This window comes from Rissa tridactyla, chromosome 4 (assembly GCF_028500815.1).
Source record: "Rissa tridactyla isolate bRisTri1 chromosome 4, bRisTri1.patW.cur.20221130, whole genome shotgun sequence".
Classification (NCBI taxonomy): Eukaryota; Metazoa; Chordata; class Aves; order Charadriiformes; family Laridae; genus Rissa; species Rissa tridactyla.
Window position 1 is genome coordinate 58,367,185 of NC_071469.1, and position 17,181 is coordinate 58,384,365.

At 42.6% G+C, this 17,181-nt stretch overlaps 1 protein-coding gene across 7 annotated transcripts in view; it reads left to right on the forward strand.

Annotated features, from left to right (window-relative positions):
• Window positions 1–17,181, forward strand: part of EML1 (EMAP like 1) — a 131,779-nt gene that overhangs the window by 37,703 nt on the left and 76,895 nt on the right. For 3 of the 7 annotated variants that reach the window (XM_054198289.1, XM_054198293.1, XM_054198294.1), the window contains exon 1: window positions 8,683–8,840. The exons of the other annotated variants lie outside the window; for them this stretch is intronic. In XM_054198289.1, the coding sequence (XP_054054264.1) occupies window positions 8,774–8,840 (67 nt within the window). In that variant the 5' untranslated portion in view covers window positions 8,683–8,773. Of the gene's footprint in view, window positions 1–8,682; window positions 8,841–17,181 lie in introns of those variants that run through there. 7 annotated transcript variants of the gene reach the window in all.

Below are 17,181 nucleotides of genomic sequence, written 5' to 3' on the forward strand. Positions count from 1 at the left end.
TCCTTTCCCTTATCTGTAGCTCTGGTTTTCTCTTGCTTCTTTGAAAGCCTGAGAGAGAAACGTCAGGTGGTGAAATACTTAGGAATTAAAGGGCTGCATCAGGAAGCGTTTTTAAAATTAGGTGACTTGGTATCTGAAACAAACGCACAATTGTTCTTCATGCTTGGATGGCTGGCAGCCAGGCGGCAGGGCCTGCGCTATTTCTCAGGGCTTCATTCAGAGACTGTCATTATTGCCCCTATTACTTTTTCCTCTGTCCAGGACTCCCTTGAATGCCACCACCAAAGCGAAGAATGCCACGCATGGCTTCCCCTGAGGAGGATTAGTAATCCTACACCTTGCACTAGCTGGCAGAGGTGTTTTAAGAACAACCGGCATTCTTTCCCCAAAAGCCAAATCTTTTATTACTGTATGGACCTGATCCTGCAGTTTAAACCCTGATGTCTATTCATGTTCCTGGGCAATTCAGTGAAAGCTTCTCTGGTTCAACCACTTACTTTGTTGCATTTTGTTTCTTAAGTCTTAGATGACAAAAGGAGATGAAAAGTGGAATTTATCTGAATTTATCTACTTGCTATGAATCTGTAGAAAGAAATTGCTTTGACAAAAACACATGAAACACAACACAGCTTTGATCACACTGTGAGCCTTGGGTGATTGCACAGACCAGGACAAAAAAGTTTCTTCCAAGCCAAATTCTCTTCCAAAGTAAATACAAAAGTTTAATTCAAAACAAAACTATAGTTACCCACAAAAATAAACGCTACAGCCCGTGCTGGAAATCAGTGTAAAGTCATGTTGAAAACTGTAGGAAAGGATTCTTCCCTATTGCTTTTTTCTCGAGCCAGCCAAGTTTAGATTAGCTGATGATTTAAGTGTTTTCTTCCATCCCCAGGTTGTGTCTTGGGATCTTGTACTGGGAAAGCAGAAATGGGCTGAGGAAGCAAAAGCTGGGGAGGGATGAAGATCTCTCATTGTAGGTGGTCTTGGGCTCTGGCAGATATCAAAGGAATCTGTGAGTGTAGTGGGCTGAATTTCCTGCGTATCCCTTGTAGGTCACCCTGCCTTCCACCCTCTCGCTCCTCCACCCGCTCGGGAAAAGCTCATGGAAATTCAATGAGTTTGAACCAGTGGAGTTTCTATTGTCCTCCGCAGAAATAACCCACACTGTACAAATGGAATATTGTCTTCTTTCTCCCCCTGCCTCTTTTAACAGGAGATGGATAAGCAAAACATTAAGATAGGTTAGTTGAGGCGGTAAATGGGCATATGTGATGGCAGAAGTTAAGATTACAGGCAAACTCTGCATCTACTTTCAATGACTTGTTTAGTCATGCAAATTAGCTTTTCCAGTAAACCCCTAACTAAAAGCAAGCATAACATCTAAAATCACTCAAAGAAATGCACTATTTTTTCCAATTACCTCTCAAGACACTTGCCATAGTTCATTTTCCATATCTGGGCAAATTTCCAGTAATATAAATTTCCAATTTTACCTCTTACAGCAAATGTAGAATGTGACATAAATGAGATTGGCTAGTCCCTTCTAACGTTAATATATTGAACGGATGTGGGGCTTCGTCTTACACATACATTTTTATGTGTGCTTTATTATTTACATGGCCGACAGTAAATTTTCCTAGTACACATTGGTTCCCAGGAGATGCCCTTAATTGTGCTGGATCCTGAAAACAGTAAAACAGTGACATGGGAAGGTGGGAAATTATGAATACCAGGTCGGATAAGGCACAAGTTTAATCCACCGTTCTACTGACTGAGAAATGTAAGAAATAGTGTTGAGATATCTCCCTCTGTTCACAGGCGCTATGGGGATCTGTTTGCAAAGTAGAGCGGCTTCTCTCTCATAGTGTAGCTGACATATACCCTTTGGACATATATTCTGTTTTCTGCTTCTGGGTTTTACACATTCTTGTAAATTGCTACAGTCAAATGAAAATGCTCAGTCTAAAAATTGAACAGAACGTTTATTTTAGTACCGTTTTGTTAACAAAACGGCAATTGTTGTGTACACCTTAAATGATCAATTTGCTGTGCTATTATTTAAGTACCGTTTAAAAAAAAATAATCTACATCATAGTTTGCTCTAGTCTTTTTCTCCTGTAGTATAATTCAGAAGGCACAGATTTATATTGTTGTGGCTTTGTATAAAGCAGATATTAAATCGTAACAAAATATGACTTAAATATATGCATAAAATAGACGTCTGGAATATTGTCATAGTAACACCTTTATAAACATGACACAAAAACTAAAAAAAAAAAATAAAAAATCCGTGATCTCAGCCATGTGCAGGAGAGGTGTCGATGTGGTGCTAGCCACACAAAAGCATCCCTTTTTCATACTCGCTGAAAATATTTCTCAATACCTACATGCCTGGGGCTCCCCGAGGTTTCAGTGGGTGCGGGAAAGCTCCTGTAGGGATGACCCTCCTGCGCCCTGGCTGGTGAACTGGTGAACCTCTGCCAAAGCTGTTGGACGGTAAACCAGGGAAGCAACTCTACCAGGAGGTAGGACTTGTACCCCTGAAAACACAGATCTCAAAGAGCTCTGTTAGAGGAAGCTTTCAGTCTCCATTTGGGACTGAAGCCACCAAAAACAGGGTTGCAGAGCTGAGCTAGAAATGAAAACTTTCAAGGAGTAATTTTGAAGAGCGGATGGATCATTTCTCCCTGTGATGCCATCCATCATTGCAGCTCTTCACAGAAATGTTGTTCCCATCAGCACAGATTGCATAGAAGGTGGAAAAGGACTTGCATCCTTGTGTATCTGTAGTGTATTTTGCTTCTTATCAGTTTGGTATCATAATGTTATATTTATATAAAGTCTGCAGCTGGCCATTTCATACGCTGGAGTGCATTGAACCCAACTTGTTAGGGGACCTTACAAAAACAAGGGTATTTTGACTGCAGGCACTATGCTTGAAAGCATTTCATAATAAACGGTACAAGTAATACCTTCGGTGTTTGCAGACAGGGTAGTCTAATGGTTAGTGCACTCAACTGGTAGTTATTCTGGTCTGATTCTGTCATTGACTTCCCGGTGTGACTTTGGCTGTCTCATGTTTTCCCTCTCATTTTCCAAGTAAGTAAAATAAAGACAACATTTAGTTCAAAAAGGCAGTGCAAGTCTGAAAGCACCAGGGTTTGCCGAGCAGCCTCCCATCTTTGAATGGGAAGAGTCATAGATGTGCAAAGCATTACTCTTTTCATCTTCAAAGCCTTCTCTTTGTATTTACAAATTAATCAATCTGCAAAGCAATGTTTTTGGGTTTTTTTACTGGGCAGTATGATTAAGAATATTCTTATTAATTACAGGGAAAAACCCACAACTCCAATGTATGTCATTTGACACAACATGATGTATACAGACATATTGCAGCATATTTTCATTTGGACTGTAAAACATGCATACCTTTGATGGTTTCATCCCACATTTGTTTCATTGTATTTTTAATGCGCTCAGACTGTGCTGGCATAATGGTGAAGCCTCCCCCTTATACCCCATCTTTCCCACATGCATGAGGCGTGCTTTGTAGTGACATTCATGAAGACCCCTGCTGTGGTTGAAACGCTGGAGTCCTGCTATTTAGAATGAACGATTATTCCAGCGGTTGAAGTGTTTTCACAAAGGAGACTGGGCGGCAAGGCACTTCTTCCTTTCCTACCCCACAGTAGGAGAGGAAATCCTTGTTTGAGCCCGTGATAGGACCCTGACAGAGAACCCCACTCTGATACCTGGAGATAGTCTGGCTGTGAGGAAAAGCCACCTTTGAAGAACAAAGACAATTTATTCACTGCATGAAATTCTCTTAAAAAAAAAACCAAACAAACAATCTCTGCTGCTCACTAAAGAGAAAGGGCAAATTTTAAAATAAATAAATAAATAAAAATCTGTCTAAATCAGGATTTCAGCAGACTTTAGGCAGGGAGAGGCACACGCGTGGTGCCTTGTGTTTCGGATTGTAGTCTGGGGCCAGGCACCAAGTGTTGCAGTGCTTCAGTTTTTTAACAGGTGAAATCCATGACTCACAGAGGAAAAGCAAAACTTGAACAAACACGCAATCTCAAACCTTCCAGGCTCAAGCAGAGACTGACTGCTGCATTAAGTAAGACTGTAAATGGTGAAATGGAGTCTTAAGGTCTTAAATCGAAGCACAGTGAGTTACATCACTGAGCTCAGCTCCCTTTGATCACACTGCAGTAAACGTGACCTATCGAGCGATTGTTGAAAAGCTGGAGGGGCTCTTCAAACGCTAGTCACACTAAAATAGATGCTGTAATTATATCCACTGATAAATTTTAGGGAAACCAGCACATTTGCTGATGATGCTAGATGCTTTGCCCGATGAAGTTTCCTCTAGTTACAAAATAGGTTCAGAGCGCGCAGCGGCCATCCAGGCTTTCCTGATCTGTTCAGCAGAAGTGCATTGCACCCACCAGAAAAATAAAAACCCCTCCAGCCCCTATGGTGAATTGAGCCTTCACCTCCAGTAAACTCTGCAAAGAAGATTCTGCTACACCCGATGCCTTTAGCAGCTCTGCACACCAGGCTTTGAGACTGAGATCCTAATCCCAACTTCTCTCTTTTACCAAGTGCCACCATCTCACTCCCCGAACAAGCCCGCTGAAGGCAAGGGCCTTCAGCACAGAGCTGGGTGTCAGGTGTGAAGGGTAGACTGTCCAAGCTGTCAAAAAATGGTGAAAACAGCCTGACACTGTCAAATGACAGAGCCACAGAAATGACCCAGAAGGTAAAATCCCCCTTCACAGAATCATAGAATTGTCTAGGTTGGAAGGGATCATCGAGTCCAACCATCAAACTAAGACTGACAAAACCACCACTAAACAATGTCCCTAGGCACCAAGTCTTCCCGCCTTTTAAGTACCTCCAAGGATGATGATTCCACCCCTTCCCTGGGCAGCCTGTTCCAATGCTTGACAACCCTTTCAGTGTAAAAACTTTTCCTAATACCTAATCTAAACCTCCCCTGGCGCAACTTGAGGCCGTTTCCTCTTGTCCTATCACTTGTTACTTGGGAGAAGAGACTGACCCCCACCTCTCTACAATCTCCTTTCTGGTAATTGTAGAGAGCAGTAAGGTCTCCCCTCAGCCTCCTTTTCTTCAAGTTAAACAACCCCAGCCGCTTCTCGTAAGACTTGTGGTCTTCAAAAGTCCTTCTCTACGAGCCAGATGAAACGTGCTTGTATCGGGCTTTTCTCTCAAAGTTATTGTGAAATGTAATGAGTACAGGGATAAGATTTATATAATCAGTGTCTGCTATTTTAGTGGATTTTAAGAGGATACTGTAACTCAGATTTCTTTGTTTCTTGTGGACATGGCGACTGGGACAGCTCGCTCTTGACTTGAGAGTATCATTAGCTGTAACATCATAATACTACACCAATCTAAACTGTTGAGAGCTATGAACTACAATACTTCTGATATGAACCTGCTGCAGGGTATTTTTTGTATTTATTAGTAATGCAAAAGAAACAGAAATAAAAAAGGAAAAGGAATACATAAACCATCAAAATTATTTGATGATAGCCTATTAGCAGGGAGTGAAAGCATGGTTTCTTTGTCCTAAAATTGGAGCATTAACTCCTGAAAATTCAGCTAGGGATGGGTAAAAGCTCTTTTGTTCTCACTTAGCAAACAGCCATTTGTATTACGTTACTCGATGCAAATGAAACTTAAATCATTAGTTACAAAATACAGCTTTCAAAACTGTAATGTCATACAGAGTTTCTGACAGCGCCGACAATAAGCATGCACAACTGTACAGCAACAAACCCCCTCCAGATGCCTCAGCCCCCCAGTATTGCTCAGGATGCCGCGTTCCCGTCTACATAATTTCCCATTTTCCAATGCACTCGCTTGGATCTGCACAAATGATTAAAGCTACAGTTTACTGAAAAATGGACATTAAAAAGAAGTGTTTTCACTGTTTTGCTGTACCAGCAGAATTCCCGGAGACACATCGGTGCATCCTCCAGATCCATTGTCCCATTGTTCCCACAGCCAGAGAGAATTCCTTTTTCATTTTGTGCCGTGTGGTGCAGTTTAGTGTAATAAGATTGTAACAGGTCTCGAAATCATTGCAATTAAATTATAAAACTGTTTTCTTTTCCTAACCCTTGCCCTCAGAATATAATGGCATCATAACAGCTCTAGAGACTGGAGCTGAGATCATTTTCTGTCAAATCACTGAGCTGATTTGCAGCGCGGTGAGCTGATGGGCTTCACTGACACCTTCACAACTAATTTGGGTGGATAATCTATTGTAACATTTCAGATGTCGTATCTTTCTTTAACGATGCTGCATCTTTCTTTAACGATGCTGCGTTCAGACAGGTTTAGATTTGAGTTTCTAAGTGACTTTTAATTTCCGCTTTCCAAAATGGAGCTGCATTGCCCCTTTTTGTCCTTCCTTCTGCCTTGGCAGATGTCGTAAAAGTTACTGGGTGTTTACTTCTCTTGTCTTTGTAGCACTCTCCCTGACAACACATTTTTTACTACAGACATAATACTTTCAGATAGCACAGATTTCATAGATTTATTTGCCAAAACGTGCACATCTGAAGGAGGTATGGGTTAAGCTAACATTGACATGTTATGGCGAGCACACCACTTGTGCTGGAACTGTCTCTGGCTGGTGAAAAATCAGCATATTAAAACACTTCTCAAGCTCAAAAAAGAGTGACCTAATCATGGCAATAAGATTTTAAAATGAAGGAAATTCTTAATTAAAATTTGTATTAAAAATGAACTTCATTTTCCTATTATTGTCACTTGTCTGCCAAAAATCCCATGCATTTCTGTGTGTACAATTTTTGTACAATTTTTGTACAATACCACAATATGTCATCTTTGAAAAGTTTGGTGGCTTGTGAATGAAAAGGTCATGAGAAAACCTAAAGGCTCCGTGTTAATTTTAAAGATGAGAAAGAATTGTGGGTCATTTAAAAGATTAAGAAAATATATTGTCTTTAATATTTTTGAAGTGATTTTCTCTTCCATGCTGTTTTGGTTTTTTTATATAATTAAATGACCACAAATTTCAGTTATGTTACAGCCCACAGCTATAACCTGCAGTTGTTTTTGTCAGATACAAGTTAAGCACCATGCGGCTGGGTAAGTACTTGTGTTGGGAGATGAGTTCAACTCCACCGATATTGGCACTGGCAATTCAGGAGGGAGCACTTTTCACTCCACTATAATATGGAACTGATATCACTGCCTAATTTTATAGCATATTTTTATGTTAGCACTACCATGGTTTAGTGGTGGGTGAAAAGACTTGTATATACTGAACCCTTGCCTGTAAATGGATCCATATGATGGAACTGCCCTGCAAAAAGCTCCTGAAAGGACTGAGACCTGAAGACAGGCTTTGTTAAGTGCTTTGGTGTCTTTCAAGATGAAAGGTACTATAGATTTGCAATGCATTATTTTTCTTGCGCCCCTTGAGGAGCTTGAAAGAAAAATGCCTTTCAGTCACTGGACAATTCAACATTTGAGGGTGCCACAGCCCTGGAACAGGCTGCCCAGAGAGGCCGTGGAGTCTCCTTCTCTGGAGACAGTCCAAACCCGCCTGGATGCGTTCCTGTCCAACCTGCCCTAGGTGACACTGCTTTGACAAGGGGGGGTGGACCAGATGATTTCAGAAGGTCCCTTCCAACCCCTGCCATTCTGTGATTCTGTGACCCCTAGCACAGGAATCGAAGCCCACAAGGCTAACAATTTTAAGGATAATATCCACAAGGATAACAATTTTACAGTATCGCTAGCCGCCAGTTTTGTACCACTACCCTCATCTCACCATGAACGGGCATTATAAATATCCCTAGGTAAAAATATTAAAGAGTGAAATTATTTTAGTCTCTTATATTGGAAAAGTGTATCATATTCTTCAAGCTAGATAGTTAGTACGTAATGGAATAACAAAGTACAGTATTTTTTTCTCGTTGTTGTTATTGTAAGAGGGCATCAGTTACAGTATTATCTCGACAGCCCTCATCCCGCCCGAGCCGAGCGGCCGCTGACACAGGGCGCAGTGACAGCCGCTCCGTGGCTGCGCTGGAAGCGGCAGGAGGATACACCGGCGGTGTCACAGCGGCCGGCGGGATGCTGCGGCCCACAGACCGCCCCGACGGCCGCTGCCAAACTCCTGCCTTCGTTCCAGAGGCATTCCCGTCGGGACACCCTCTCCCACCGCCGGGGGAAACGGGGCTCGCCCCTCTTCCAGATCAGGGCCGGGTTTCGGTGGCGCCGGGGCGGCCTGGCTCCGGGGGCGGGGGCTCGCCGGGGCCGCTGAGGAGAAATGGCCGCGGCGGCCCCGCCGAAGGACGCGGCTCCCCCCCCGCCTCTCCGCGCTGGAACCAGCGGTGCCCCGGGCCTCCCCCGCAACCCTGCGCTCGCCCGGCCCTGCCAGCGGCTCCCTTCCCGCGGGATCCCGCCGGCCAGGCTGTGACAGGGCTCCGCCGGGCGGGGGAGCCGCCGGCCCCGCGGCCGCTGAGGGGAGCGCCCGCACCGCCGCCCCCCCCACCCCCGCCGCGCCGTGACGGCGGCCCGCCCCGGCCCGCCCCGCCCCGCGAGTGAAGGGGTTGCCATGGCAACTGAGTGAGGCAGGCAGCAGGCCGCCGCGGCCCCAGCCGCCTCCGCTCCCTCAGCGTGTGGGCGAGGAGGCAGGCGGGCGGGAGGGCGGCTGCCGGGACAGCCGAGGGGCGACCGGGAGTGCACCAGCGGCAGGATGGAGGACGGCTTCTCCAGCTACAGCAGCCTCTACGACACCTCTTCGCTGCTGCAGTTCTGCAACGGTAAGGGCGGGGGCCGCCTTACCGCTACCGCCGCCCCCCCCCCCCCCCCGGCGAGCGGCCGGGGTCCCGGCGTCCCGGCGGGGCGGAGACGGAGGCCGGCGCGGGGAAAGCAGCGCCGGGAGCGGGCCTGCCTGGGGCTGCCGGCGGCGTCTCCGCCGCCCAGGGCCGCCCAGCTCCGCGGCATAACTCGGGGAGAGGAGGAGGGAGGAAACTTCACCCCCCTCAGCTTCCCCCGTTATCCAGCGGGGAGCCTGCCAGCCCGCGGCGCCGCTGCGAGGAACTTCTCCTGCACCTCCTGCACGGGAACATGTATAGATATGTGTGCGTATAGATGGTATGGATGTGTCTGTGCGTCTGCCTCAGAGGCAGATCTGGTAGCCCCAGCGGTCACCCACCGCTGCGCGCATGCCAACGTACATATATATATATATGTATGTATATATACATATGTATGTGTACGGCCGCCCTGTGAACGCAGGTCTGCGCCCCTGAGGCGCGCAGTGACCCCTGAGCGCCGTCCCTCCGGAACGGAGGGGACAGGGCAGGTGTCCTTCCGCGGCCCCCCTCTCCTGCCCGCGCCCCGCTCCGCTCCCTCCGCCCACCCGGCGGCTCTCCGCGCCCGCGAAGGACAGCTTGTGGGTGGCAGGTGCCTTGTGTGGAGTTAAGGGAGTTGGCCTGCAGTTTTTCTTTCTGCGATTTATTTATTTTAAAGGTAGGATTTTTTTCTGGGGGGGGTGGTGGTGGCGTCACCTGGGTGGCAGTGTGATGGGAGAGCTGCTGGTCTGCAGTGACAGGTCGTAAAAAGGGAAGAAGGAGGTGAGGAGCTGCCAGGATCCTCATAGGAGGTATTTGGAGCCTGGCCTGCATAGTATTTGGGATTATTCTGCTAGCTGGTGCTTGCTGTTATTTGGGGGGGAAATAAATCTGGTTACAAAGAGTTCTTCATGGTAAACTTTAAGCTCAAAATACCTTATTTTGACTCTAGTTATTCCTTTCTAGCGGCAAAATTGCAAGCATTCATAATCTCATATTTCACTGAAAATTGATTTGTGGATCTCTTATTCCTCCAGATTTTAGTTGTGGTCTGGCTTTCTCCTGCTGTCCGAACAGCTGGAGCCAGGTTCATATTAAATTGCTTCATGACAGCAACTGCATCAGACATAGCAACCTCTTCTCTTGGAAGAAATGAAGATGATAAATTTTACATTTTTTTAAATTTTTTTGTGTGGTATGGTGCAAGAAAGGGACAGGTCAGCAGAAAACTCTGATACGTGTGGACCTTGAGATTGCGGGAGCAGTTTTTCACGAGTCGCACTGTGTGGGCCATGCATTGTGTGGTGCTGCTGCGTTCTCAGAGCTCTTCAGGAGAGAAAACTATGACTGTGCACGGGGGTTGTACACTGATAGCAGATGCCTGTTTTGCCTAAACTTAATAAATATTTAATTGTAAGTGTTTTTAAAAAGAAAACATACAGCAGTGTATTTCAAAGTTTGTACTCTAACCCATTTATAAGCAAGCTGGCTTCCTACCAAAATCCCTGGGCTTTGCTTTTACAGTGTTCGTGATAGTAACATGCATACGGGAACAGTAGGAGTAGCAGCACTTTCTGAATAGTTTGAATAAGCTTATTTCTGAGAGCTGTCACTCATGTTGATTTTGTGACTCTGAGCACCTATTATACGTGATGGAAATAAGCTGTATGTATTTATGCTGTACATAGGTTTTAAAATCTTAGTTAATCCTGGAGTATTATGTTCTAGAATGTGTTACTGATGAGATCGCTTGCCAGGCTGTCATCTTGTTGTAGGTGGTGAGCTCAAGAGCTGTTGTAAACTTGTATTATTCTGAGTTTATAAAAGAAAGTGGTTTGATTCAGAAGCCTTTCCTTTTATGAGTTAGCCTTGGTTGAGACTGTATTAGATGAGATGAGGAAGAACAAGAGAATTGGGCCTTTGAATACTGCCTTGAGGTGATCAGATATTTCACACGGACACACATGACCCATGAGGAAAAAAAAATACAGCTGGAGGATGCCAGTGAGGGTTTTGAGGTTGAAAGAGGAAAAGAAAATTGCTTTACAGGGAAGTGGAAAGCTCTTGCAAGTATAATGGGTAGTATGAAGGACAATGTGACGTTGCGAGTGGAGCAAGCATAAAGAAGAACCAAACAGGGCAAGCAAGTGGTGGAGAGGTGAAGGAAAATGTGATTTTGATACAGGGTAAAGTGAAATACAGAAATGGCTGGGAAGCACTCGAAGTGATCATCGCTGTATGTTGAGAGGTTTTCTGTTCTGAACATAGAAGGAAGGATTAATTTTAGTTTTGTACAAGTAAAGTCACAATAGAATTTTCTTATGGTCTTGAACTGAAGAAATGATAAAGAGACTGCCTGTACATATTGTGTTTGGGAAGATCAGGATGCAAAGCCTGCGCTTCTACCAGAATAACTGCAGGTCACCCGTAAGGCAGCAAGTGAGCTCCAGCCTGGGCCCAAGGGTGGCTGCAGCTTCTCCCACTTCCCGGTCCTTTCTCCCTGCTTGGGGCCAGTGGCAGCTGCTGAGGGAATTGGGGAGGAAGGCAGTAGTGGTGGGCAGGAGGTTGTGATGGGGATGGAGGACCTGGTCAGAGAGGAAAGGAGTAATGTGAGGGCAAACTTACCCCAAGTCTCCCTTTCTCTCAAGAAAAGGCTCTGGGTTCAGGAGAAGAACTTGAGTCTTTGTGTCTTTTTGTGTTGGCTTTGTTTTAGTAGATCTAGTCTGCAGGGTTGTTTGGTAACATGTCTTTATGGTTTGAAATGCGTAAAAAATAGAGTAAATGGAGAAGGACGGGAGAGAAGAAGGAGGTGAGGAAAATATGTTCAATTGGAGCTGCATGTCTAAAATCTAGGGCAAATATTTAGCACAGCTAGTTCAAAGACACCTACTTTCTGCAACTCTGTTTTACAGAACAGTAGGGTAGGGTTGGCATTTGAGAAATGTTATGTTAATGAATGCAAGTGTCAGTCTGAGATAGTATCAAAGCAAGAAATACAAACTTGCAATGTGATTTTAGGCAAGTCATTTCAGTCTTGTTGCCTTAAGTTTCCTTAGTTGTAAACTCAGAGGAAAGTACACGCCTACTTTGGAGGAGTTTGTCACATTAGTTTGAAATCTTCCTCTTGATTTTCAGGGGACAGGCTCTTCAGATGCATAAAATGTTTTGCTAGTTGCTGTGCCTATTCTGTTTGTTTATTTTTTAGAAAGACACTAAAATAACTCCACTTAATGCCTATCTAAGGATACTTCTCAACTTACATCTTGCTTTCTAGGTAATGAAGAACACTATTGATTTATTTTGCATGTTGGAAAGTAATGCTTGGATATTAATATTATTAATTAATATTAGCCATGCCTGGTTACATATACGGTCCCTGATATTGATGTAACTTTTATGTAGTTCTTAGGTAGAAAGCCATTATGTTTATCTACAGTCAATCAGGATGTAAGTAATGCATTATTTAAGCTGAAGGTAAAAGTGGTAAAATACTGATAAGGCAAGGTAGTGTTGAGGATTTTGGTGTCTGCTTAAAAACTGATGGAGAGAACTGTGCTGGACATGAAACTCTACAGAACAGGGCATGTAGTGGAGTTATAGACAGCGCTCATCTTGCCTCCAGCTGATTTATTGAGCAGCAAGAGTGATTAGTGGTGATTATAGGCAAGTTGGGGAGGCACGTAGGGTGTGGGCAGAGGTTCGTGGGTCCTCTGACCACAATTCCCGATCCGTTTATAGCTGTAGCTGTGACCTAATGAACATGGCCTTCACCATGCTAATTCTGTGGGCAGGATTATTAGGCATGAGGAACATAAAGGGTGAAATCTGGGATTCCTGCGCTCTGCAAAATGCCTGTGTGGACTTAGAGAAGGAAGTGAGAATTTATTCTTGATTCATTTACAACTTGTAGCATCTCTTTAATATTCTTCACTTGGCTAGTGGGAAAGTTCTAGCTGTTCCATGGCCATTTCTGCAACCACAGATGCCTTCTTTGACAGAAATTTCAAATTTAGAATATCTGGGTAAAGCAGTAAAAAAAGTGTAAAACAAATTCTTAATGAAATTGATTTCTTTGGCAAGGGGTTCCATGATATTAATTACAGTTCTGTTTAACTGATTACCTCAAGTGTAATTGCTAGTAGCAAAACTATACTATAAACCCAACTATATTAAGATTTATTACAAATAAAGCAGAATAATTAAAAAAACGTTTTTTAAAAGTAATTATCTGCAATTATCCACCACTGCTGAAAAAAAAAAAAAAAAGAATTTATGTACAGTTTCTCTCTGACTCATGTATCTACAAGTGGAGTGATGCCCTGTTGGTGAGGAAGTGAACATCACAAACAGGAAACCCTTATGGACAATATTATTCTAGCAATTGGCTCTTCTTTCCCATTTCTCACACTTCCTCTCCCTAACTTTCCGAAATACAGCCAGTTATGCTCTTCCTACAGCTGGATGAAAACCACGCAATGCGGTATGGATTAGGGAAGGAACAATGGTACATTGGGCCTTATAGTTTTCAGGTCACTAGTCCAAATCTGTCAAGGGTTGGAAGAGACTGTAATTTGTTTTACTGTGATCACTTCCTAGGAATAATGCAAAGTGAAATTGGATTTAATTTGGTTCTCACTGGGCAGATTCACAGACTGTGTATATGAAAATATGTTGCAAGCATATTCAAAAAGATGTTGCAAACATGTTAATAGCATTACTCATGTTTGTTGTTTTTCTCAATAGCCTGTAACAACAGAGACAGACAGTGAAACCAGGCTTTCTCATTTCCTCTCTAGACCTATTCTCTCCAGGACAGCAGCATGGTTTGAACTCAGGATCTCTTGCTCTTACAATCGAACCCTTAAGTGTAATGCTGGATTGTGCAAAATGGACATTTAATGTAGAGCCCATTTTGGAGCTATATAGAATATAAGTTTTTTTTTTTTTGATCAACATCTAGAATTTACTTTCTTCTACCCTGGAATAAGGGGGAGGGGTGTCAAACAGAAAGATGGTTTTTGTGTGTGCAGTAATTGAATGCAGAATAAATTAGTACACTATGAAATAAAAATAACTTTCTGTAATGGACACTTTCACAATATATATTGTTAGCCTATTAAAGCTCAAACTATTATTTTTAATAAGACACTATATAAGTAAAATGAATTTGTTGCCCTTTAATTAGCTATGTATTTCCAAATCATGAATTATTAAAGCTTGTTTTAGTCATGGATATCGTTAATTGTAGCTTCTAGAATTAAAATTTTTTTTGCTTTTTTTTTTTTTTTTTTTTTTTAAACTAAGCTTTTAAAACCAAATGAAAATACAGACCAGTCATGAGAGAATCCTTCGGTGATAGTCAAACCTAATAGAGAATCTATGTCAGTGTTAGCAATATGGAGAGAAACTACAAGTATCAAGTATTTTATCATGAATAAAACAACATACAGAATTGCAAATTAAAGCATTGGGCTCTCAGCAGAAAAACATGCTTTATCTGATCTTCAAGGAGTTTTTTAAAAATTTAATAGTACTTTACACAACTGATAAAATATGTGTTTTAAGTTCTAATTAAGAATAGCAAAACTCAGATTCTTTTATTGAAGCTTTAACCACGTGCAAACAATTCAAATAAGGATTAAAATTATATTAGAAGTACATTATTAAAAAGTGAATACATGAGGAGCCAGTGAGGGAGTATGCCAGGCAGTGACACGCATTTTAATAGGTTTTATCCTGACTTCCCTCCCGTTTCTCCTTTCCTTAGAAATTTAAGATGAAGATTTTAAAGTTCTTGCTGCAGTTCTTTTGTCAAGAGAAATTTTGCAAAGCTATAATGAAGAACCTGTCTTTTGATCATTAAAATATCAAGGAAGATGTGAGAGAATAAGTAGGAAGGTTGCGTGAAATGGTATAATGACTATATTTTTGTGGGGTGCTTGCTGTTCGCAAATGACACTAATTGGGCAGCCATAAGGAATTGTGAAAGCTTAGAGGGAGTGCAGAAGGAACTATGGATGATGCTGTTCTTCCATGAAACACAATTTAAAATGTTCGTCCATTACATAATTAAAATGTGGAAGTGGCTCCCTGAGGTTTTTTAGGGAGATGGGGTGGGGATAATGATATGTTAACATGATTTCACTAAATTAATTCCTTGGAAAGTAATTAAGTGAGATTGTCCACACTCCATTACTTCCAAAGAGTAAAATCTGACATGGTCCATCATTTTCTTGTCTTGCTTTGAAATGACTGATTATTGAATAAATACACTCATTTGAAAACTACTGTTGGAGGTCTCTAGCAGTGTTCTTAGATTTTGTGGAATGTAGAAATTAATTGCGCTTTTGGATTTAAAATCTGAAATAAACACCTCATTGTGATAAAAGTTTGCATTTCTTAGTAGCATAGACCCTGTACCTGATTGGAAACTCACCAAAGTTTCCTGCAAAAAAGGAAAGAAGAAATACTTTCTGGTTTTAAGTATAACTTGTATAAGCTGTTGCAGGTCAATATATGAAACATTGTTACTGGCTTGTAGTCGCCTGAGAATTGTGTGTGAACTAAGCTTTAATTGTGTGTGAGCTGAGCTTTAAAATGTGAGGTTCCTAAGATACAAAATCGATGAGTGCATTTCAATATGTAAATAGAAAAGATAGAGAAACAGTCATTGTTTCAAGCTAGTAAAGGCAAATATTTTTTAATGAAAACTTTGTAAAGAACCTTGTGTTTAATGAAAACTTGGTGTTTCTTTCTCTTACAAGTGTGGTGAAGAACACAACAAACAGAAACAGCTTTTGAGGTTTCCTGCTGCAGTTCCTGCACATCCAAGTGGGGATGGCTGGGCAGTAGAGTCTAGAATTTCCTTGAGGCTGTGGAGGGTTTTTGTATCCTGAAGTCAGCAGCATTAGGAGCAGCTTTTTTTTTTTTTTTCCATTTTTCCTCTTAGGAGGGAAAAAAAAAATCATCCTGAAATCTGACAAATATGCTGACAGCCATTCAGTTTCGTATTTATGTTATGTTTACTAAAACCAATTAGCATTCTGTTGTTTCCTTTCCCCTGTCCGGAATTTCCCAAACTGTTGTACTCAGACTGGTTTCTGCCTGGAAAGCATCCTTCCATCTCCCAAATGGAGATGCTGTTTTAAACAGCTTGCCGGGTCCGGCAGGTGGATCCTCCTCCTCACCCTGAAGTAAGCGTGTCAGGCTTAATATGTGACACGCCATGGTCCCACTGCTCAATGTCCCATGAATTGCCTGCTGGCGGAGGATGGCTTCTTGGAGGTGAGCGAGGTCTGCAGCTAGATGGGTGGTCTGGCAGGGCTGGCTAGGCTGCAGAGGGCAATGGGGTCTTTATCTACACTGATAAAAACCTTCAAGGCATTAGCATATCCTGAGAGTCAGGCCATTATTTGAATTGGTGTCTGCATTACTGCCTTTTTTGCTTTACATCTTCCAAATATAGGCCAAAGTAATAGGGCAGCGACAGCCTGGACTATGCTCAAGTGATCTGAAAAAATCAGGCCATCGTTTTTAGGTTCCTGTGAATCTAAAAACTGTATTTTGAATTGAATTTTAAAATTGAATTTAAGGAGTTCGTGTCCATGGATTATACAAAGCATGGATATAAAGCATATTTAAAATAGCTCAGTGTAACAGAGTGAACAATTACTGATGTGATTTGGGGTAAGAGATGAAATCCTGATGCTGCACAGCCAATAGGAGTTTACTGTGGACTTCAGTAGGACTGTGATTTCGAACTCTGAAAATGCTCATGGCAAATTCCTGTGGAGTCTAAGAAAATTAGGATTCTTAGGAATTTTGGCTCTTATAGTAAAAAATATACACCACTGTAACTTAGCTAACTCTGTATAATGTCATGCACGGAGGGAGGTGTGAGGGTAGGTTTTTTTTCTTTTTCTCCCTTTTATGCTAGACAGCACGTGTGTGTGAGAGATCCCTGTGGAGGCTGTACTTCAGTTTGGAAATAAGTCATTTCCTCTGTTCAGATGTTTTAATGAACTAATTAGGGATCCTTTGGGACAAAAGATTTTATACATACAATTTTTAAGTTAAGCATTTATATGTTTAGCAAGGCTCGAGGCCTTTCTCTACTGAGAAGTGAGAAAAGTTTCTTTTTTAAAATTTGGAGGTTTGGTGTGTGGTCTGGCTGATGTGTAGGCTGGGGTCAGCTACCGGTGGCATGCAGATAACCCTTTTCTGCAATGGTATGCTGCAGGATCTGCAGCTGACAGACAGAATACTTTAAAAGAGGTATATGTAAGATGCACTAGCTCCGAGATGCTGT